This window comes from Pipistrellus hanaki (genome assembly GCF_964339955.1).
Source record: "Pipistrellus hanaki genome assembly, chromosome: 2".
Classification (NCBI taxonomy): domain Eukaryota; kingdom Metazoa; phylum Chordata; class Mammalia; order Chiroptera; family Vespertilionidae; genus Pipistrellus; species Pipistrellus hanaki.
This window is the reverse complement of record NC_140504.1, coordinates 195,670,113-195,694,629: the sequence shown is the minus strand read 5'-3', so window position 1 is coordinate 195,694,629 and position 24,517 is coordinate 195,670,113. Positions and strand designations below refer to the sequence as shown.

Sequence of the window (24,517 nt, the reverse complement as noted above, 5' to 3'; positions counted from 1 at the left end):
AGATAGGTGTAGTCGGGGGCAGATTTCACAAGAATTCTTGACTCATGCCCAATTTTAGCTCGTTTTAGCCTGGAGTCCATGTTGTCATCCACTTTGAACAATAGAGAACTTCTCTGTTGGGATTTGAGTAGCAGAGTTCCCTGTGGATCGGCCAGAATAAAATGATAGGATGGAGCGTCAGAGACTAGAATGAACTAACCCAACTTTGAAGAGAAAAGAAAAAAATCACTCTCACTTAGAATAGTTTGTTTTAAGCCACAGGAGCTATTGTTTCCTTGAGCACCTTTTGGTTTATGAGAATAAAAATCGTGTTATCAGTGCGAAGGAGGATCCTTGACATCTTAATCGTAGCCCCATTTGATACTGAAAATCCAACCCACCAGGTGACTCATCGGCGCAGTCTGATTCCTGGCATTGGGCCGGGAGGCAGAAAGAAGTGTTCTAACATGTGGTCCCTTTTAAGCTCTCACAGCTTGGCTCATGGCTGGTTTTTGTCTATAGAGTCAGAAACCAAGAATAGACAGGTAGTTCATATACAAAAATAAACCCTTTGCACTCCGCTGTCCCCTCTCAGGGGACATCGGAATTCTAGCATATCACTCGGATGTCCCCTCTCAGGGGACATTGCAGGTTATTAGTGATTACGGGGAATTGAGTTATTTCAACGCACTCCGCCGCAAAGTAGCGTCGAGTAGCTGGTAGCCAATGTCCAGAATGGTTCGGAGTGCAAAGGGTAAATTTTTACATTTTGAAAGGGGCCATTTCATCAGTATAGCCATGGTCAGTGACATAGTATTATTGGATCCTAAAACATGCTTGGTCTTCATGGGAAATATTAGATGGAGAGATGCAAAACTTTAATAACAAGGAAATATTCATAGCATCTCAAAATGGACTCACTACCTACCGATACTTTTGGGCACCCATTCAAGTTATAATACATTCTTTGAAATGTAATTTAGTGGAAAATATTATCTTTTTAAATAGGCTTGCTTGTGCAGCAAATTGTACGAATATTGATTTTAAAAGACTATGTTAAATTTTATTTTCACTTGTGAAAAACATGTTCTGAATAAAGTATCAGTGTAGGACAGTTAAGTGAACTACTGACTGAATCACAGGGCAAAATGAAATACATTGAAAAAGGAGGTATCAGCACAGCGTTTTTTGGGAGCAGAGAGAAAAGAAGATAGGACTTTTGGCTCCGAAAGGGGGACACTAAAATGCATGAATTAATGCTTCCTGACTCATGGCGACATTTGACTTTGTCCTCAAAGGATTTATAATAGGTAAGAAGGGAGATTGGGCTTCCACAAATGGAATGTTTGGTGTGGTAAGAGGGTGTATGGTGGAGAAGGCTGAAATTGGGCAGTGAGAACTGAGACTGGGAAAGGAGGGTGAATTGTGGAGGCCCTTAGGTTTTTAGTTTATGTTCTGAGGCAGTGGGAACCAATTGAACCTGAACAGACCTCTGTTTTAGGGATATAATCCTGGCTGTTTTCTATAGAAAAGGGGTATCACAAAGACAAACCAACTAAAGCTAGCCAGTTAACTGCCACGATATTTTGAATTTAATTAAAAAAGGCCCGACGCTTGTGCCTGTAGATGCTTATGGCTTACAAGAGGCTTGTATTATTTTGTTCTTGTTCACTTTGCTGGAAGGTCAGTTTGAGAATTAGTCTTCCTCTTAGGTTCCTTGTAATCCAGGGTACCTCTGAGGACAAGTGAGAATTGCACAAGATCAAAATTAAGCAATTGGGCAAATATTTAGGAAACTTAAAATGAATCAGTCCTAAACGTTTTTGTTTTTATTAAATGTTTATTCCTTTATTGTTAGTGAATGCTCCTGGAATTTTTGCTCCATTCCACTTTCCTAAGGCTTCTATTTGTATGTCATAAGGAAGGAAAAGTGGTCAGAGGAACAGTCTAGAACTGAGGCTGTGTAAGTGATTCAGAGTATGTATGGCTGCCTTTCCTACCTGTCTTCTTTTGGCTTTTCAAAATTTGGAAAATGTATTTTTAGGTTACTTTTTATTGTTTTTATATAACTTCTTTAAAATAGTCTGTAATTATTGTTTGTCATTGGAATTTAAACTCGGTTTCAGATTTATATAATAAACCATTTTTATAAAAGGATCAGGGAGTTTTGAAGCTGTAATGCTTTGATGGACATCTCCGTTAAAAGAGATACTGTTTATAATGGTAACAGAGTAACACTTTCAATTGTCCACTTAACTGTAGTTTCTTATTACTGAATAAAGTTTTAATTCACTGTGGAGATGGTTGAAGTTTTATTACAGGACAGTTTTAAAGCAGAAAAAAAATTTAGGTTCAGGTTTAGGGAAAGTAATTTTTTTAAAAAAATATATATTTTATTGATTTTTTACAGAGAGGAAGAGAGAGAGAGATAGAGAGCTAGAAACGTCGATGCGAGAGAAACATCGACCAGCTGCCTCTTGCACACCTCCTACCGGGATGTGCCTGCAACCAATGTACATGCCCTTGACCGGAATCGAACCTGGGACCTTTCAGTCCGCAGGCCGACGCTCTACCACTGAGCCAAACCAGCTTCGGCTAGGGAAAGTAATTTTAAAATGTACATATCATTTAATAACATATCATTTAATAACATATCATTTTCAAAAAAGAATGACTGTTAACTTTTTTTAATTAGGAAGAAATTTGAAATTAAGTTTATCCTTTTTCCTGCCTGTGTTTTGGAACTTTTTTTATTCCATCACCCTGTTAACACACAGTGACCAGGAATTCAACTAAAATATTTTAACTTCTACATATTCAAGACTCTGTGATAAGGGGGATTAGAAGCATGACCAAGATTCTGTTCTTGTCCTCAAGGAACTTAAAATCTACAGAAGAGATAAGAAAAGTAACTTATTCTGCCCTGGGTAGGATCAATGAATTGAACAATATTAAGTGGAAAAGCATTTGCATTTGGTTGAGTGGGGAGAATCTATGAGGGCTTTAGAGATGTAGCTTATGAGAAGGTCCCAGAAAAATAACGGGATTTTGAGAAGAACTGAAGAGGAGGAAGCACAAAGTGGGTAAAGGGAATGTTGGAACAAAGTCATAGGGACACATTTTAGGAAGCGCTCTGGTGGGTGGTGGTTAAGGGAGTGTGGATGGAAGGCAGTATTTTGTGGGCTAGGAAAATAGGTGGTTTATGTTGCAGAACACATTGAATGCCACTGCGGGCGGTTCCATCATTGCTTGGTAGACAGTAGAGAAGCTTTGAGATCTTTAAGTGGGCCTTTATATGAACAGACTTGTACTGCAGGAAGATGAATCTAGCAATATTGTGTAGTATGGATGGAGTCAATGAAATGGCAGTATTGTGCAGTACGGTTGGGTAGGAGTAAGAAAGAAAGTGGTTAAGAAGGTTAGCAGTCTTGGGTGAGAAGTAGTGAAGGCCCTAAAAGGGCAAGTGGTGGAAGAAATATGATTTTAAAGGTAGAAGTCAGGTGATTTGATAGTTGATTAAATAGAGAAACAGCTGTTTGACCTGTGTGGGCACGAGAGGATGGTAGGGACAGTAAAAGATAGAAAAGAAATGGAAGCGCCTGTGTTGTTCATGGGAGGTGGAGAGAGACTTTGTCTTTGGTGGTTATGTTGAATGGAATGCTGGCAGGAACGCTAGAAAGAGGAGGCACAGTATTTTGAGAAGGATATGTATTGGGACATTAGAATATTACATATCTTAGTGTTTTGCTTTCTGGTTGCAAATGAATACGTACTCTATATCTGAAACCCAGTAAGGAGGTTTCAGCCTTTGTTTATTTGCAATTCCTTAATATCACCTGATATCCAATCTATGTCTAGACTCCTATGATTATTTAAGATGTTATTTTGGAAGAGGTAAGACTGGAGCTAAACTGTCAAATAGAGGCAAAAATGAAAATTCATATGCCCATTGTAGGAGAAACCGTTAGGAGGAGTGAAAGAACATAATGGGTAGCATAGGAAAGAAGCTTGACTAGAACACAAGAGTACCTTGACTTGGATCTTCATTTTGTAAGCACCGGGAAACGAGAGAAAGTTCTTGAGTTTGGAAGTGAACTTGCAAGTCATGCTTTGGAAAGAGTAATATTACAGCAGGGTTAAACAGTTGCATAAAGCAGGGTTCTCAGCTGGAGATTTGCAACATAATCTTGGAGAAATTAAACAACCCATACCTGGGGCCTATCTCAATACTGTCCAATACCAGGCTGGGGAGTTTAGGCTCATTTGCTTTTTTTTATTATTACATTTATTGTGGTAACATTGGTAATAACATATAAGTTTCAGATATGTAACTTCATAATATTACATATGTATGTTCATGACCCAAAGTCTAGTTTCTCTCATCATATCTGTTTCAAAAGACCTTCGTACAATTCTGTTTTACCAACTCTAATTAAAACTAAAAGCTTGCCTGACTGGTGTGGCTTAGTGGTTGAATGTTGACCCATGAACCAGGAGGTCTGGGTTTGATTCCTGGTCAGGGCACATGCCTGGGTTGCAGGCTCAATCCTCAGTTGGGGCGTGCAGGGGGAAGCTGGTCAGTGCCTTTCATCATTGATGTTTCTACCTCTCCTTTCTTCCTCTCTCTGGAAACAAACAAACAAACAAACAAACAAACAAAACAAACAAAAAAACCACACACACACACACACACACACACACGAAACCCCTAAAAGCTCAAAGATCAGTGCTGCTATTCCAAGTATGCTAAGCATGAGGTAGTAAGAACATAGATTGGGGTAATGGCAATGGGAATGAGAGAAAGAAAGAGATAGAAAATGCAAATTAGTTTATAAAGTTTTCATATGGCATTTCATTAATAATGTTAACACTAATAAAAGAATTCAAAGAGAGGGAAACAAAGATTATATCTGGCCCACACCATAAATCTTAAGAGTGAATAGGAAGATTGGCAGAGATTGCTCGTTTCGGGGAGAAGGTAATGGGACATGTTAAATATTGAGAAGGTGGCTGTGTATCAAAATGTTCTGTCTTTTTCTCACCACTTCATTCATTCTCTCTTGGCAAAGTACTGTAGTTAACTTAGATCATGCCAAATTGATTAGGAGGGTTAAAAACTAAATTGAAAAGTGTGATCACAATAAATATTCAATATATTAAAAAAGAAGTATCTGCCTGGCTGGTATGGCTCAGTGGTTGAACATCAACCTATGAAACAGGTGGTTATGGTTTGATTCCTGGTTAAAGCATATGCCTGGGTTGCCGGCTTAATCCGCAGTGTGGTATGTACAGGAGGTAGCTGGTCAATAATTCTCATCATTTTGTTTCTATTTCTCACTCTCCCTTTGTCTCTGAAATCAATAATTTTTTTTAAAAGAACTATCTGTTTAATGTAAAATAGAATAGGAAGGGACTGGAAAAGGCATTTCAGCAAATATGAAAAGACCAATATTAATAAATACTCTATTTGGAACAAAAACAAAAGTCAGTAAACCAGGCAAAGTACTTAAACAGACAACTTTTACAAGTGGGAAATTCATTAACTCATTCTTACAACAAATATTTACTTAGTTCTTTCATTGGGTACTGTTCTAAGTGCTAGTGAATAAGATCTGTGAACATTCTGATGATGGTGTGAGAGAGATGGACAATAGACATGCTTCAAAAAACATGACTTTCAAATAGTAATGATGCTGTTGAGATAAGATAGGTAATTTTTTTAATGCCTTTTCTTGTGAAAAAGTTTTGCAGTTGTGCAACTGAGGTTAGCATTCCTACTTAGTGATGTGGAGAAAAACTGGTCAGATTTAAATTAAGTTCTGTTGTGGTTCCCTGCTAATTGCACACAAAAGTATTTTTCTTTTTTCGTTTGCTTGGTTTTTCAATATGTTTATACTAGAGGTCTGGTGCACAAAATTCCTGCACGGGTAGGGTCCCTGGGCCTGGCTGGTGATCAGGGCTGATTGGGCCCTTCCGGCTGCCTGTCAGGGCCTTCCTTTCGACTGCCAGCCAGCCCTTCCTTCCCCAGCTGCCGGCTGCCGGCTGGTGCTTTCCTTCATTCCGAGCCGCTCCCTGGTGATCAGTGCACGTCATAGCAGGTGATCAAACTCCCTCTGTCCTGGTTGAACTCCCAAGGGGGCAATTTGCCTATTAGTCTTTTATATATAGAGAGGATTAACAGGATAGAGGACAGATTGAGATTTGGTTTTTCTTTCTTTTTTTTCTTTTTTTAAATATATTTTATTGATTCTTTACGGAGAGGAAGGGAGAGAGATAGAGAGCCAGAAATGTCGATGAGAGAGAAACATCGACCAGCTGCCTCCTGCACACCCCCCACCGGGGATGTGCCCACAGCCAATGTACATGCCCTTGACCGGAATCGAACCTGGGGCCTTTCAGTCCGCAGACCGACGCTCTACCCACTGAGCCAAACCGGCTTTGGCGAGATTTGGTTTTTCTTGTGGAAATTACTTATATGGATTCTTTTCACAGAATAGCGTCTGTTTTGTTTTGTTGAGAGGGAAACTGTTCCTCTGAAAAATGTTCACATTTTTTCCTGTGGCTTCATTCAGTAATGTAGTGATTTGATTCTGCCATGAGTCAGTGGCATGTCAGAGGATAGAACCTCCGTCTCTTGGAGCCTTCCCTGCTTATTGTACAGGACAGTCATGAGGGTCAAATGACATACATATTGAAGGGTCCATCTAAGTCAAAGAAATCTCTGAATACATAGAAGTTAAAGGAGTGAGCTGGAACTCTGTCCTTTGCTGTTTTATTATACATCATATAACTGAATGTTTCAAGCTGGAATTGAAGTATACAGAAAGTTCAGTGCATTTCTTTAAAGTAATAAGTCATTTTTGCAGATGAGAATATACTTGTGTAAGAAAAACAGAGTAAGCTAGTTAACCTGTTATTTTGCAGTTCATTTTTTAAAATTAAATTAAGATTAGGGACTTTTTAGGTATGGTAAAGAGATAATGAAGTGAGTAGGAAAACAAATTTCAGTCTTAATTTTCTTATTGATAATTTACTATTGAGAATATAAGACTTACAGGGAATGGGGTTTTTAGAAATGGAAACAAAAATAGCCCTCAGATATAAGATAGTAGCTCATATGCCCAAATTAGCCCAAGCTTTCTTTAATTCTGACTGCCTTCTATGGAACTTTTTTATTTTCAAAGGAAACTTGGACATAACTTCAAAAGAAGATTTGATTCTTTATTTCTGGACTGCAATTATATAACAAGACCACCAGGATGTCGGGAGCCTCAGTGAAGGTGGCTGTGCGAGTGCGGCCTTTCAATTCTCGAGAGACCAGCAAAGAGTCCAAGTGCATCATTCAGATGCAAGGCAACTCGACTAGTAAGTACATGTTGTTTTCTATCAGTTATATTTCACTTTTCTACTCTAACTCCGTCCCTTCTTGCTGTGATCAGAATACATGAGTATTTGGATATTACCACTTACCACTCTATACTATACTGTTATTTTAATTTAATAATTGTATTATTATTTTTTAATTATTATACTTATTTCTTTTTAAAAAAATCTTTATTGTTGAAAGTATTATAGACTGTATGTTCTCCCTTTTTCCCTACATTGACCCTTCTAGTCTGCCCCTGCCTACCACCCCAGGCTTTCACCACTCTATTGTCTCTGTCCATGGGTTATGCATACATGTATGCATACTAGAGGCCTGTTGCACGAAGATTCGTGCAATAGGCTTTTCTTCCCCTGGCTGCCAGCACCAGTTTTCCTGGGACCCAGGCCTTCGCTCTGGCCGCTGCCTTCAGTCTTCACTCTGACCAGAGCCTTCAGTTTTTGCTGCAGCCGGAGCACCACTCCTGTAGCTCCCCTGCCCCCCGCCCAACCCCTCCTAGCAGGCATTACATTTCACCCCACCCGGCTGCTGGCTGCTGCGTGCCTGCATGCCTGCTGCCCAGAGGCCCAGAGGCCCAGAGTGGCTGGGGGGCGGGGCCGCTGACATCTTTGTTGGGTTACTCACTCCTGATTGGTTGTTGGTCATTGTGAAGTGATGGTCAATTTGCATGTCGTTTCTCTTTAGCATAGACAAGTTCTTTGGTTGATCATCATACCCTCCCTGACCCCCCACTCTTCTCCTGCTTTCCCTCAGAGTCTGCAGTCTGTTCTATACTTCTGTGTCTCTGGATCTATTTTGTTCATCAGTTTATTTTGTTCGTTAGATTCCACATATGAGTGACTTTAGCATGAAAAACTATCCTATATAATAAAGAGGTAATATGCAAATTGATCATCACTCCAACACACAAGATGGCCGCCCCCATGTGGACACAAGATGGCCACCACAAGATGGCCAGCAGGGGAGGGCAGTTGTGGGTGATCAGGCCAGCTGGGGAGGGCAGTTGTGGGCGATCAGACCTGCAGGAGGACAGTTGGGGCGATCAGGCCTGCAGGGGAGGACAGCTGGGGGGGATCCAGGCCAACAGGGGAAGGCAGTTAAGGATGACCAGACCAGCAGGGGAGGGCAGTTGGGAGCAACCAGGCCTTCAGGGGAGGGCAGTTGGGGGGACCAGTCCTGCAGGGGAGGCGGTTGGGAGAGACTAGGCCTGCAGCAGAGGGCAGTTTGGGGGGACCAGGCCTGTAGGGGAGGGCAGTTGGGGGAGAGCAGGATAGCAGGGGAGGCCAGTTAGGGGCAGTCGGGCCGGCAGGGGAGCAGTTGGAAGCCAGCAGTCCTGGATTGTGAGAGGGATGTCTGACTGGGATTGAGCTTAAATGGGCAGTTGGACATTCCTTAAGGGGTCCCAGATTAGAGAGGGTGCAGGCCGGGTGGAGGCCCCTTTCCCTCCATGCACTGGGCCTCTAGTAGAATATAAAAGAACAGTAATCCATTGACTGTCCAGGAGAATAAAATCATTAGAGTATGTGGTAAAATTTCTTTAGTTCTTGGTAGTTATGAGAAATGGTCTGGGTCTGCTTGACTTTCTGACTGCTGTTTTTTTGGATTAAAAGCTCATTAAGAGATTATTGATGGCTAATTTTTAAAAAAGGTCTTAGATCTTATTTTTTAAAGATACATAGCTCTCTTTTTTACCTTATTTTGATTGTATAGAAAATAATGTCAGTTTAGGGTGAAAAAGTAAAATTATCCAAATATGTTATTCACTGTTGATGAAAGATTTCAGATGTTTTCATTTGTGGTAGATAACAAACTAGAGAAGAAAATAAGATTTCTGGTTGACCACCTTTTTAGGATAGGGCCATAAAAGTTTAGAATTTGTGAGGCTATGTCTTATATACCCATTCTTGCTTATAACCCGTAAAAAATCTTTCCAGAACCACTGAAAATATTGATGTCTTTTTTTTTTTTTTTTTTTTTTTTTAATATATCTTTATTGATTTCAGAGAGAGAGAAAGAAATAGAAACATCAATGTTCTACATTGGGGATCAAGCCCACAACCCGGGCATGTGCCTTGACCGGAGGAATTGAACCCTGGATACTTTAGTCCACAGGCTGATGCTCTGTCCACCAAGCCAACCAGGCTAGGGCTTGATATGTCTTTTGATAAAACATTAAAGAAGAAATGCCTGGTTTTTATTATTATTTTTAATATTTTTATTGATTTCAGAGAGGAAGGGAGAGGGAGAGAGAGAGATAGTAGCATCAATGATGAGAGAGAATCATTGATTGGCTGCCTCTTGCATGTCCCCTACGGGGGATCGAACCCACAACCTGGGCATGTGCCCTTGACTGGAATCGAACCCAGGACCTTCTGTCCGCAATCAGATGCTCTATCCACTGAGCCAAACCAGCTAGGCTGATTTTTATTATTAAAAATAATTAATAATTTGGTTAAAGTAGGTCTGGATATATTGTACGAGTCCTATGTAAGCCAGTCTGTAGACCACCTTAAGCAAGGTGCTGAACTACCAATGGTTTTTCCATCATGTTTTGTCCAAAACTTTTCTAGACTACCAGGCTGCCCTGCTCTTTCTCTCTTTCCCTTCCTCTTTGATAGTCTACTATAATGTGTGCCTGTAGGGATTACAGAATTGTCTGTACCATAGGACTTTGCCCTCAAGGAGTTTTTAGTTCTAGGTAGGAGAGATAAGATATAATAAAATAACCTTAATACAAAGTAAAGGTGATGAAAGTGATAATTGTCATAAAAAAGGATTTTTAAAAAGTGCAAATGTGAGTTTGGCAAAGGACTAATGTAAGATTCATAGATGATAGGACATTTTAGCTAGACCTTGAGGAATAAATAGAATTGTAAACTAAACATCCAATATGTTTGGGGAAATTTTCAGAATTGTAGCTTATTAGAACTTGTGCTATGACTAGATATCAGTACTCCTCACCTTCATCTGGCTATATATACACTTCTTGCATGTAAGTGTTCAGCAGGAGAAATTTGACTTTTAAATTACCCTTAATCTACTGGAACAAATATGCTCTTTCGCTGAATTGGCCTTGGAAAAAATAGGGCTAGTTTTCTAGCTAAATACTTACTTTGTCATGGCCCAGGGCTTGGAGCAATTATGGTTCCTTGAAAGGTGTTTGTTCTTGGAAAGCTAGTTATCTGTATCAGAATCCTTTTCCTCTAGGATTTTTGGCGTTTTCGGTTTTCTACTAACATTTTCTATTTCCGCTTTTTTTTTTTTTTTTTTAATGTGGCTATTTATTAGTAATTTGACTAATATATAATCCAGATGCTTTTTAAATGAGAGGTTTTAAGTGAGCCACTTGCTATTTTTAGAAAGTATTAATGGCTTAAAAAAAAAAAGGAACATTGGACTTAAGGTTGGGAGAGAGCATGCATTTTGAACCTAGAATTGTTGAAAAAATGAAATGAATTTGCTATAGCCACATGCGTTCGCTGCATTAAAAGAATTCTATGCTGGCAAGCTGGCCTGAACTGCTGCTTACAGGGATTATAGCTGATTGCAGATGGAATGTCCCTGCCAGAAGATATCTTATGAAAAAGTAGAAGAGGGTGAAGGGTATTTTAGGGAATGTGCCAGATCTGAAAACTGAGTAGCAGCAGTTTTATTTAAGCACTTTCTGGTCTCAGAGGAAATATTTTCCATGGCACAGATAAATGTTACTGCCTTGACATTTTTGAGACCCGAGTGCATACACAAATGGCTTTGTTGAATAATATCCTATTATATTCCAAGTTTCTCCCACTTAGGCAGCATTTTTTATTGTCTAGTTAACTCCTTACCACAGTCGCCTGCTGCATTTTGATGAACTTAATTGTTTCTATTTGGTTAAATGGTTAGAATTTTAGTATTCTAGTCTTTAAGTCTTTAGATATTTTTTCTCTATTAGTATTACCTAATTCTCACTTGCATCTTAGTTTGGTTTCTTTTCTTGGGACCTGTGCATAGACTTCTGAGTGTCTGTCAAGATGGTCCCTTGAAATTATATGCAAAACAAAAATAAAAATAAATGTCTTATGTGTTTTCTTTGGGAGGGAGTAATCACTTCCATTACATTTTTAGAGATCTATGTCCCCCAAAAGGGTTAAGAGGCACTAGCCTTGAAATCAGAATGAGATCTCCTTAAGTCTTTTCTGGGATAAGCCAGGGCTAATTATAGTTAGATCAGACTAAAGTGAATTTCATCACATAGCACCCAAAGTGCTTCACAGAGTGGCTGGGGAAGTAGGATAAACCAGCTCTTCATCTACTACTTGTCCACCTCTAACCATGAGCTCTGACCTGCTATCCTATCTAATAAGGGACTATGCTAATTGATCATCACATTCTCAAAGATGGTGGCACCCATAGCCACAAGATGGAGGCATCCAGTCCCCTCTGCCCTCCAGCCTCCCAGGGCTGCCTGAGGCTCAGATAACCAGGGCCAGCCAAGGCTTGTGCTGCAGGCAGTGGCAGCAGCAGAGGTGTGATGGGGGTGTCGCCTTCCCTGGATCGCTGAGTTGCCTACTGCCTCTGAGGGCTCCTGGACTCTGAGAGGGACAGGCCGGGCTGAGGGACCCCCCACCTCCAGTGCATGAATTTTCATGCACTGGTCCTCTAGTAACATTATATTACTTTCAGGTGTATGACATTTGCAGTTCTCAAGAGATGTTTTGGAGTTCGTTTTTTATAAAGTTCATGCCACCAACATATGCTGATTGCTTTTGTTAGTTGCCCAAAGTGGTGTGAAGTGCTGTAATGGGAGCTAGGAATGCCGACTACAAAGGACCCACTACTTTGGTCACATGATAAGCGAAGTGTAGGTATTCATAACTTAATTTTCGTAGTATATCAAGAATTATGCTTATTTTATGAAAACATTTCTATTTGTGGATGATTGATGTATAAGTAGAGTTGGTAGAAATATGAAATTAGGTTTTTGAGAGCATCTATAGGACATTAGACTTTTGTTATTCAGCAAGGATAGGCTGGGAGGGTACATACTACTCAGAGGGTTTTTAGTCTTGTCTTAGAGATAAATAATAAAAGCCGTGTGATGACTGTTAATGAAAGCATTGAGGAAAAACATCTAAATAACTGAGGGATAGGGCCAGGAAAGGTAGGAATGTCTGGAAAGCCTTTTTTGTTTTGGCAGAACAGAAAACAATATGGCCAGAATTAGCAGAAGCTGCCTGCGTGAGGAAATGATTTAACTACGGTTAGTGTTTCCTTATGACATTGTTCTGGGCTGATGCCTAAGAACTCCTTTTGTGACGGAATAAACTTGAGTAGGCAAAAATGGATGAAGGGAAAAACAAAAGCAGATTTTATTTGTTATTTTTTTGGGTGTTTTTTTGTACTCTTTTGCCTTTTAGTGGGGTGAGGGGAGCTTGATTAGTAATTAACAATAGTAATGAACACTTAAGCCATGTAAGGCACTTACAGATTTTAAGTCATTTAATCTTCACAATAGTTCTGTGGCAGATACTTACTTTTTTTGGGGGGGGAAAGTTTTTATTGATTTCAGAGAGAGGAAGGGAGAGGAAAAGAGAGAGAGAAACATCATTGATGAGAGTCATGGATTGGCTGCCTCTTGCATGCTACCTACTGGGGATTGAGCCCCCAACCTGGGCTTGTGCCCTGACCAGGAATTGAACTGTGACCTCCTGGTTCATGGGTGGACACTTAACCTCTGAGCCCCATGGCCCAGGCCATACTTACTCCTATTTGCCCCATTCATAGGCAGGGGGAGAGTTACTGGCTAACATGCCTGGAATTGCACATGTAGGTACTGGAAAAACTAGAAAATGCCGTGTGGCTCCAGAGCCCTCACTCTTAACCTCGGTGCTATACATATTGCCTCTCAAAATATTTTCATTGTTTTCTGTTCTGTGTAAATACTGAATGTCTACGTCTAACTTGAATTTAACTGTTAGATTAAAATTTATTATTTTTTCCTTTTTAAAATGTTTTTTTTAAAGTATATTTTTATTGATTTCAGAGAGAAAGGGAGAGGGTGAGAGAGATGGAAACATCAATGATGAGAGAGAATCATTGACCGGCTGCCTCCTGCATGCCCTACACTAGGGATTGAGCCTGCAACCCAGGCATGTACCCTTGACTGGTATTGAACCCGGGACCTTTCAGTCTGTAGACCGACACACTATCTACTGCGCCAAACCAGCTAAGGCAGATTAAAGTTTATTTTAATGTCCTCTCTTGATGTAGGGAAATTATGAATAAAAAGGGTATTAATATTAGCTCAGACACCTTTGTTCCATTTAGATTGAGTGAAAGCTAACTGAGGCCTTCCAAATGATATTCCGTCAAAATCATTCTACATTTTCTTAGTCCCTGGTCGGGTAGCTCATTTGGTTAGACCAGTAGTCCGCTAACTCGTTAGTCAACAGAGCCAAATATCAACAGTATGATTGAAATTTCTTTTGAGAGCCAGATTTTTTAAACTTAAACTTCTTCTAACGCCACTTCTTCAAAATAGACTTGCCCAGGCCGTGGTATTTTGTAGAAGTGTCATACTCAAGGGGCCAAAGAGCCACATGTGGCTCGCAAGCCGCAGTTTGCTGTCCATGGGGTTAGAGCAGGGGTCTTCAAACTATGGCTCGCGGGCCACATGCGGCCCGCAGAGGAGTCTGATCCGGCCCACCAGGTTTTTTGGGCAGTGAGCGCAGCCGAGGTGTTACAGTAGGAATTAGTAGTTCATATAGTCCGGCCCTCCAGCTCTCTGAGGGACCGTGATCTGGCCCCCACTTTAAAAAGTTTGAGGACCCCTGGGTTAGAGCATCATCCAGATACACCCAGGGGTTGGGAACCTCTGGCTGGAGGGCCACATAAGGCAAGTGAAATCATTTGGTCTGGCCTTGCAAAGACCTTAAGGATGAGTTAATGAAATGTTTGACCAAATATAGCAGGCTAATTTTTAAGTTGATAATTTTGTATGGCCCACGAATGATGTTATGAATACCCAAATGGCCCTTGGCAGAAAAAAGGTTCCGTACCCCTGCAATATGCCAAGGTTTCAGGTTCAGTCCTTGGTCAGAGCACATACAATAAGTAACCAAGGAATGCCTAAATAAGTGGAACAACAAATTGATGTCTCTCTCCCTCAAATCAATAAATAAAAATTAACAAACATTTGCTAAGGAAGAGTAGAATGATTGTTAACTGAGAGTCTGTTTAATATTTATTATAGTTAGCATATTTATTTTATACCCAGTTAATAAAATTGTGACACTAATAGAGCTGGTAGTTTTTCTTCCTATTGTATGCTTATTTTTAATACAAAGGGATTGAGTATATCATGAACATAGAGTACATTAATCCTGATTATAATATTTGAAATCTAAGTTTGTTATTTTATTTATTTATTTATTTATTTATTTTATTGATTTTTTTACAGAGAGGAAGGGAAAGAGATAGAGAGCTAGAAACTTCGATGAGAGAGAAACATCAGCCAGCCACCTCCTGTACATCCCCTACCGGGGATGTGCCCGCAACCAACATACATGCCCCTGACTGGAATCGAACCTGGGACCTTTCAGTCTGCAGACCGACACTCTACCACTGAGCCAAACTGGTTTCGGCTAAGTTTGTTATTTTAAATAATTAAGAAATTTTATAATTATAGGTCTTTTGCTCAAATTCTCCTTATGGCAGTATGCTTGACCACTTTATTATATTTTTGGAAATACATTATTCTGAGTAGGGAGGGGGCTGCTTATGGGTTTTGGTTCTATGGTTTTGGAATATAAATGGTGTACAAAATACTCCTATTGTGTGCCATTTTTCTTAATTTTGGCTACGGGAAGATTTTGGAAGAGAAGGTTTGCTGAGGATGTCACTAGGATTTTTAACAAACCCCACACACGCTGTGATAGAAAAGTTAATATAAAGTTACAGTGTTACCACACTGATATGTTAATTGTAGTTGTAGGCAAATTCTTTAGTAGTTTGCCAACAACAGTATAATTGCTACATAGAGACTTTGAGATTTAGATAAACAAAATTATTCTGGAGAATAAACCGCTTTTAAGTACTCATTTTGTTTTGACTGCCTTGTTTTTTAATGGTTAGTAATTAAAACATTATTTCTGCATCTGTATGCTGAAGTAACACAGTCAGAAAGAAGGCAAGGAAGAAAGGGTAAAATTAAGGGACTTAACGAATTGTGTAAGGCTAATTTTGACTTGAAGGGACTCCACAAAAGAGATGGTCCTGTGGTTCATCAGAAAATGCAAACCTAAGGAACATTTATGACAGTCCTTTTAAAGGCATTCCCATTTCTCCCGGCTGAGGGTCTGCAAGTAAGCCTTTCCATGGAAGACGCTGTCCTGGTCTCACTCCTCAGCTCTCCTGAGGAAATGCCAGCCGCAGCATGAGGAGTAAAACATTTGAAGATGGACAGGGAAAGCTGTGCAAGATGTAGGGAGAGGCTAAAGGGGGCATCATCTTCCTTTTGGACTTGGGGAAAGATACAAAAGATCTTCAGTTTTGAGGCTGCCTTTCTGATATATAAAGGGAAACGTAAGAAAACAGCATTCAAACTAGACAAGGTCTCAATAGTGTTAGGGAGCCAAGCCCAGAGGTGAGGGTGAGCAGAGCGAGTTTTGGGGGAAGTCAGGATGTAGCCTGAACAAAGACTCCTTCCCCTAGGGAATCCAGAGGATGGTGAGGGTAGTAAGCATTGTAATAGTAGCAGCCAATACAGCTTGACTTCATCCTTGAAACATTTCCGCCTCTTCGCTCTCAGTACCCTTGCTCTCCTGATTGCCTTCCTTACTCACAGGCCATTCTCCATTCTTCCTCGCCTTCCTCTGTGAACCAGGACTTTGTCTCTTCTCTTTTAGCTATTATCTGTCTCTAGAGAAGACAGACAGACTCCCTAAGTGATTTTACCTAGGCTCAAGGCTTCAAGTGTCATTGAGGGTGGTGACGACCAAATCCATTTCTCTAGCCTGGATCTCTCTATAGAACTATAGGCTTGTCTGCCCAGCTGCTAACTTACCTCTGAAAGCCTAAGAAGTATATCAACATAAATATTTATTTTGCCTCCCTACACACCTAAAGTGGTTCTTCCTTCATTCTTACTCATTCTTTTAATTTGGGGTCCCTTTTGCCTCCCTCTTTCTTACAGGCCACCTGTAATTCATCAGTAAGTCCTGTCATCTCTGCCTTCACAAGCTATCTTGGATCCAGTTACTTTTTATCATTTTCACTCTTATCTAAGTCAATACACAGTAGTTTCCTGTTTCTCTCTTCCTGCTCTTGTTCCTGTGCAGTAGCCAGTCATAGTTTGGAAAAGTAAATTAGATTATGTCACCCCCTCTGCTTAAAATCCTTCCTTGGCTTCTATCACTTTTAGAATGAAAAAACAAAAACAAAAACAAGCTCAACCCTCACACTGGCGACAAGGAATTTGGCCTCTGGCTAGCTATGTGATTTCACATCTTGTCAACTTCTACCCCTCTGATTACACTGGTGGTCATACCTGTTCCTCAAATGTCATTCAGATCCCTGCTTAAATATCACCTTCTCAGAGGTGGCAGCCTGCCCATTCTTATTAGAAATAACCAACCCTGCTCTCGCCTTATATCTCCTAACTGTATTTTGTGTGATTATAGTTCTGTCTCCTCCATGGGCTATACACTCCAGAAGGATGGAAATAACTCTTCTGCTTGCCATTATATCCCCAGCACAGTGCCTGGTGCATAGTTTATGCTTAATAAATGTGCTCAGTGACTGTGTTCAATGAATGAAAGTGCTGTTAAACTTTTCCTTTCTTAAAATAGGATCTTGAGATTTTTTTTTTTGATTTTTTTTTACAACCGCCATTTCTTTAGAAAGATTATTTGCATGGAAGCCACCTCAGTCTTGGGATACTTGGAGAGTGGAGTACACTGAGTTAAAAGCACAGGCAGCAAAGGCACAGGGACTATTGACAACCAGGCAGAAGATCAAGAAAATGGACTTGTCTAGTTGGATGCCATTGTAATGTAGTATTTTTGTTTGTTTTAATATTTATTAAATTGATTGGGGTGACATTGGTCAATCTGAACATATACATTCAGATGTAGGTTTCTATTTTACAATATTTGTATATTTGCACCATGTGCCCATCACCCAGAGGGTGAGAGGAGTAGGGGATTCTAATATATGGTGACAGGAGAAGATTTGACTTTGAGTAGGTGTTTGATTTTTTTAAAGTTCTAATTATTAGAACTAATAGCTTTCTTTTTCCTGTGGGTCAAACAGCATAGACCCTAACTGACATTAACCCTCCAGTCCAGCACGGCTCCTCTGAAGCACTGGACTGAGGAATGCCTGTTACATCCTTCCCCAGCGCCACTGCAGTCCCCTCAGACCTGCGTGAAGTGAGGGAGCGGGCTCTTACTGGGAGAATGGCGTTCCTGGTAGAGCAGTAAATGGAGTCCCTGAGCCATAATTACCCTGTGTCTTTAATAAGAAGGCAATGGACCTGGACTGACTGGTGAATCTTTGGAGAGAAGGTCAGAGAGGGAGTGGGAGATGGAGCCATTATAAAGCCTCTTGGGGTTTTATTCCATGTATGATGGGAAGCCATTGAAAAGTTTTCCCTTGAACCTTGACAAGGACGTCTGAGAAAGCTCACTGCCCGCAATGTGGCGATTAGACTCCTCAGGGCTCGGGGCGGGGAACCCAGTCAGGATGCATTGCAGTCATCCTGGTGAGAGAGATAGTGGCTTGGCCCAGGGTGATAAAATGGTAATGGTAAGAAGCCATGGGATTCTGGATACATTTGAAATTGGAGCTGACAGGACAGATCAGAGGTGGAAGGTGAGAGAAAAAGTCAAATACGACTCCAAGGTCATCTGTGAAAAGTTGCTTGTGGAGGTGAATCCAGGTCTGGAATGTAAGAGAAATCTTGATTGGAAAAGAAGCCTCAGGTGCAGATGAGTTTAAAAGGGACCTTGAAAAGTGGTATGAAAAGGTGATTTTATAGGAAATAAAGCAATATGAAGTTTATAGCACTTAAAGTAAGAGTTATGTTCTGACTCAGTCCTCAAAAAGTGTATTCCTTGCCGAAGCCGGTTTGGCTCAGTGGTAGAGCATCCGTCTGCGGACTGAAAGGTCCCAGGTTCGATTCCAGTCAAGTGCATGTACCTTGGTTGCGGGCGGGCACATCCCCGGTAGGGGGTGTGCAAGAGGCAGCTGGTTGATGTTTCTCTGTCATCAGTGTTTCTAGCTCTCTATCTCTCTCCCTTCCTCTCTAAATATATATATTTTTAAAGTATATTCCTTGTAGGGAAAGAGGTCATTTTTATGCTGGGCAGCACCCGGGGAGGTCAAGGGAGGCCTCAACCCGATCCAGTTTCTTGTCACAGGACAAGAAAGGATTAACAAAGCACAGTAAAGTTTTTAAAGCGATAGTATGACTTGAGAAGTGAGAGTGGGCAACCTTGGAGAATGAGACACCATTCAATGGGGTCTGGGAAGAAGGTTTTATTAAACATGATGACTACTGAGGGCAAAGGTACTGAAAGCACAGTAATGACTGGTTGATAGTTGCATGAGCCATCACGTGCAGGAAACCAGCTTCACAAAGGAAGCCTACAAGAAGTATGTCAAAGATGACATGAAATTAATCAAAGGGAAACTTGAAGAACAGAGACCAGAAAGAGTACAGCCTTTTATGAAAGAGTAAATCCTTTTATGATGGGCTGCAGAATGAATCAAGCACATCCTTGCTAATTTCAGAACCTCCCAGTTCTTCATTGGTGAAAACAGATGGCATGGTTGCTCTGCAGCACTTCCGTGAGGGTGTTGTGACGCAAATAGGATTTTCTTTAAGGATGGCTTAGAAATGGGAAAATGTTCACAAATTTGGCAATTTGGATCTATCACCTGTCATTGTAACTGGCTGCTGTTTTTCTTTTTAAAAACTATGAAATGCTTCATGAAATTGCATGTCGTCTGTGTGCAGGGGACATGCTAATCTTCTCTGTATCATTCCAATCTTAGTTATGTGCTGCCGAAGCGAGCACCTGGCTGCTGCTTTCTGTCTACACTTGAGGACTAGGACAATGGGACTGATGTTATCTTGAGCTCTATTTATTTTGACCTTGATGTATTTGGAGCAGAGGCATTGTTTTTAGAATAACATGTCATGCCCTGGCCAATTTTGCTCAGTGGATGGAGCATTGGCCTGCGGACTGAGAGGTTCTGGATTCCATTCTGGCCAAGGGCACATGCCCAGGATGTGGGCTTGATCCCCAGTGGGGGGCATATAGTAGGCAGCCGATCAATGATTTTCTCTCATCATTGATGTTTCTGTCTCTCTCTTCCCTCTTCCTTCCTCTCTGAAATCAACAGAGAAGTAAAAAAAAAAAAAAAGAAAGAAATGAATTTAAAAAAAAGAAAAAGAAAGAATAATCTGTCATGTAGGTCGTCTAAAAATAAAATGCATTTGAACTCACTTGAAAAAAACACACAAGACTTAATGAAACATGCTTAAAAGATTTATAATAGCAAATTTTCCAAAGGTTAGAAGTGTTTGTTTTAACCATGTTTTTTTTAATGGGAAGACTACAGAAGTTATATCCTATGTCTCATCTCATCATTGCTGAGCCACTGCAGCCTGGAATGTGGCTCATGCAGCATGGCACCATCTTCCTCTTCGCTTGGTAGAGTTTGTATGTGGTCTTTCATGTTTTAGGAACTATAATCATTAAGTTCCTATCGATAGTTTTAAGTGGGTAAGAAGAGTATTAATGCCTGCGGTATACTTTTAGGGGGTAGTCATAATATATGTGCATACACATACATATATGTGTGCATATTCATTCAAGATGCCTTACTGGCAGTGGCTGCAGAGGGAATAAGCATTTCAATGATGAGTATTTTGGCTCAGAGTGGCCTCTGGAGCCAAACTCTCTATGTTCGCATCCTGGATTGGCACTAGCTAGTTCTGTAGCCTTGGGTAAGTTATTTAAACCTCTTTGTGATGGTTTATCTATTAAATGGGGATAATTAAGCATCTGCCTTATTGAATAGTTGGGAGATTAAATAGGTTAGTACATAGAAAGTACTTACAGCTTGGAGGAAGTGCTCCATGAATGTTGGCTGTTACTTAAATATTATACGTAATGTCTTTTGTTTGGAAACTTCTTCTTTGTTTAAGCTACCATTTGTGTGGGAGGAGATGTTCTTTCTAGAACCATGTCTCTGTCACATGACTGTGCAGTGTGCGCCTTAGTAAGACTCTCTCAGCATTTGGGGTTGGAACGTAAGTCCGCGGCCGTACCCAGTGGAATCCAGCAAGAGCAAGAGAGAGAACTAAGCACCGTAGCAACTGTTGCTATTTGTGTCCCGAGCAGCAGCTGCTCTGGTCAGATTTATTTTTTAATCCTGATCTCACTGATACCCCGGGATGTGGCCCTGCTTTAGAGAAGTAGGTTGGTCTAGATGTCTGGTCTTTGAGGAGGTTTCATGAACACATGTTATAAGGATTCTATTCCATGTGAAATCTGAGGAGCCAGCGCTTCAGTGTATGAGAAAGGGACAAAGGCTAAGCCTCAGCAGTCAGTCCCTGCAGTGAACTGGGGCAAGATTAATCACATGACAAATCACTGTTAATGTGGGCAGTGAGACTTTCTGCTTTTCAGTCAAAACGTAATTTTGCTGTAAAAACATTCTACAGAAGATTTAGTGGTCTGTGATTCCACTGTACACACTTATACACAAATGTACACACATACATACATGATCACTTACGTATCAGCTGTGGATTTCAGAAATAAGATTATCTTTTCAATGAATGCTTTATTACAAAAGCTTTTCTGAAGTAGAGAGAGCTTTTAAAAAGAGTTTGTTTCAAATAGTGGCTAGATTGATTCAGTAATTTTCTAATTTTTATTTCTGATGTGTTGAAATATTTGAAGCCTTATGAAGCACCTGGTATAGTAATCTGGCCCATTTCCAGATCTTGGCTGCTTTCTTACCTCAGATTCTGTCATAAACTATTTAATGAGCACCTACTGTCTACCAGGCTCTGCTCTGAATCCTGATTAGTATTTTCAAATTACATATGTAGATCATCTATTAAAATGAGATTATTTTTGTTTTTGATTCAGCAGTAATTTACTGATTTGGATGTTTTGAATTTACCATAGAGCATTATGTTGAACTAAAGATAAAGAACGTGTAACTGAGTGACTTATAAAATCAAAACATTTTCATTCTCTAGGTATTGTTAACCCAAAGAACCCCAAGGAAGCTCCAAAGTCCTTCAGCTTCGACTACTCCTACTGGTCTCACACCTCGGTGAGTGTGCGTATGTGCTCAGAGGAGCAGGGCTTTTTGAATGTGTTTCCAAAGGGCCTTCAGGTCCAGCAAGAAAAGCAGAGGTTACCGACACCTAGCAAAATGGAGAGTGGGGCCCTTCGCAGTATCCTTACTCAGTATAGAATCCTCAGTCTTATTGGCTTCTAGGGCTTTTTCCTAAACTAGAGTTTGCTTTTGCATCTCCTTGTTATTCTTTAGTTCTTTATTTTTCCTTATTTGTGTTGGAAAAGGAGGTGTTTTAAACCAGCGGTCGCCAACCTGTAGGACCTCATTGATAAAGCCTAGTTGGCAAGGGAAGGGTCTAGGCAAGGGGTTGGAACATTCTTCACTGAAAGCTGTGTTGAGATATAGCCGTACTACCGGTAACAAGTTCAAAAAGTATTTTTATATGTGGACCTGACCTTTGATCTTTTAGTCCCATTTCCTCTGAAGAAAAGTTTATTGGAGCTCCCTGTGAAATGGAAGAGTGATATTTGTAAAGTTATGGAAAATGAAATGTAATCATGTTAGATAGCTTCATGTAGATATTTTTACGTATGGCTGACCTGGATAATAGATAACTCTAGTGGTCCATGCGTGCATATAAAATGAGAAAAATAAACGACATGTAGGGGAAACTTAAAAAAATATATATTTTAACTGATTAATTCAAAGCACTTGTACTTATTAGAGCAGTAATCAAATAAGCATAGGAAAGAATATGAATAAAATGTCATTTCTTCTTTTAATCTTTATAGCCTGAAGATCCCTGTTTTGCATCTCAAAACCGTGTGTACAATGACATTGGAAAGGAAATGCTCTTACATGCCTTTGAGGGCTATAATGTCTGTATTTTTGCCTATGGGCAGACTGGTGCTGGGAAATCGTACACAATGATGGGTAAACAAGAAGAAAGCCAGGCTGGCATCATTCCACAGGTAAAAAACAACAAAAAAACCTCTGTTCCTCATCACTCTTAGACTTCAATGGCTGTAACAATTATTTTTATTTAGCAAATGTTTATTCTCGGACTGACATACTAGGCATGAGGATAAATCACCTCTCCCTTTCCCCCAGAGGAGCTAACAGCTAGTGGAAGAGATTGACATATATACATGTCTACTTTAAAGGTGGGAAAGCTGATTTTTTTGTAAAGGTTTTGCTATGTATCCAATGTTATGTTGGTATTTTTATCTTTTGAACAATGTCACCAGCTTCTTCAAAAAGAGATAGTATGTAACAAGCTCTGTTCTGAATCCTGGAAATACTTAATGAATGTTGTTGCTCTTACTTTTTTTTTTTTTAAGCTCTATATATAGATCACCCCTTAAGAATCCGATTTTTAAAAAACTTTATTTTTAAAATATATTTTATTGATTTTTTTTTTACAGAGAGGAAGGGAGAGGGATAGTTAGAAACATCGATCAGCTGTCTCTTGCACACCGCCTACTGGGGATGTACCTGCAACCAAGGTCCATGCCCTTGGACCAGAATTGAACCTGGGGATACTTCAGTCCAAAGGCCAGTGCTCTGTCCACTGAGCCAAACTGATTAGGGCAAGAATCTGATTATTATTGATCACCTTTGTTTAGAGTTAATTTCCTTTTATTGTATTAGTTTAATACTATCACTTTAAGTTTGAACAGTGAAAAAAATTTTTAAGAGCTTTTAGTCTTGATTTTGTATTGTTTAGAAATGGAGAGGAGTTGTGACATCAGTATTTAGAAGGAACTTATTTTTAAATAACAGGAATATGGCTTTTGTTAAAGATATTTGGAATTAATTTTAAAGAGGTTTTGTTTTGTTTTGTTTGTTTGTTGCTGTTTTTTTACTATAGGCCCAGTATGACCATCTCTATATTTTGAGTATAAAATACAGAAGCAATCACTACTTTTTCTGACAAATTAGTGGACTGTAATTTTGAATTCAGCTATGTAATTAAAATGTTTAATTAGTAACAAAGATAAGAAAAACTTTAGAAAAAAATGGGACATATTAACATACATATCTTTTTTTCTGTAAAAACATTTATTAAGACATTCAGAAGGGGGTAAAAGTAGGTTTACAGTGGTTTGTGTGAAAAATAATACAATAATTAATAATAATACAAGAAAAAACTATTTCACATACTCACGACTGTAAACCTACTTTTGCCGCATCCTGTATATTTGGGAATTGTCCTCTGTTTATAGTAATGGCAACAGTTACAGTGCTTATTAGAGAAAACATGCTGAAGCACTCCCTATGTGCCAAACACAGGTCAAGTGTTTGACAAATACTAACTCATCTAATTCTCCTAATTTGGCCTTAAGAGGTAGGTCCTATTGCTACCCTCATTTTACAGATGGGGAAACTGAGGCATGTGGTTATGTCACTTGTTCAGAATCCGAATGTAGGAAAGGTAGTTTTGGAGTCTCTATTTTTACTGCTATGTAATACTTTTTGGGCAATAAAATAATTATAGATTACAATTATGCCAAGTTATACTAAATAGTCATATTTATTTATCTATTACCACACTGAGTTTCTCCTTCTTTTTCCTTTAATTTGTTTGTTACTAAAATTTTTGTAAATTACATCTTTTCTGATAGAATTGTGGAATATTTTATTTTTTATTTTTAAAGTATATTTTATTGATTTTTAGAGAGGAAGGAAGAGGGAGAGAGAGATAGAAACATCAATGATGAGAGAGAATCACTGATTGGCTGCCTCCTACATGATTTTTGTTAATTCTTTTAAAAACTTACCACATTATAAATAAATTCAAGGGGTAAGGATGATGAAATTTTATAATTTTTCTGATCTATAAAAATT

The 24,517-nt window shown here is 39.6% G+C and overlaps 1 protein-coding gene across 11 annotated transcripts in view; it reads left to right on the top strand.

Moving 5' to 3' along the window:
• Positions 1-24,517, top strand: part of KIF1B (kinesin family member 1B) — a 124,467-nt gene that overhangs the window by 6,260 nt on the left and 93,690 nt on the right. For all 11 annotated transcript variants that reach the window (XM_084875276.1, XM_084875284.1, XM_084875280.1 and 8 more), the window contains exons 2-4: positions 7,164-7,344; positions 21,627-21,703; positions 22,462-22,641. In XM_084875276.1, coding sequence (XP_084731402.1) covers positions 7,239-7,344; positions 21,627-21,703; positions 22,462-22,641 — 363 coding nt within the window. In that variant the 5' untranslated portion in view covers positions 7,164-7,238. The remainder of the gene's footprint in view (positions 1-7,163; positions 7,345-21,626; positions 21,704-22,461; positions 22,642-24,517) is intronic.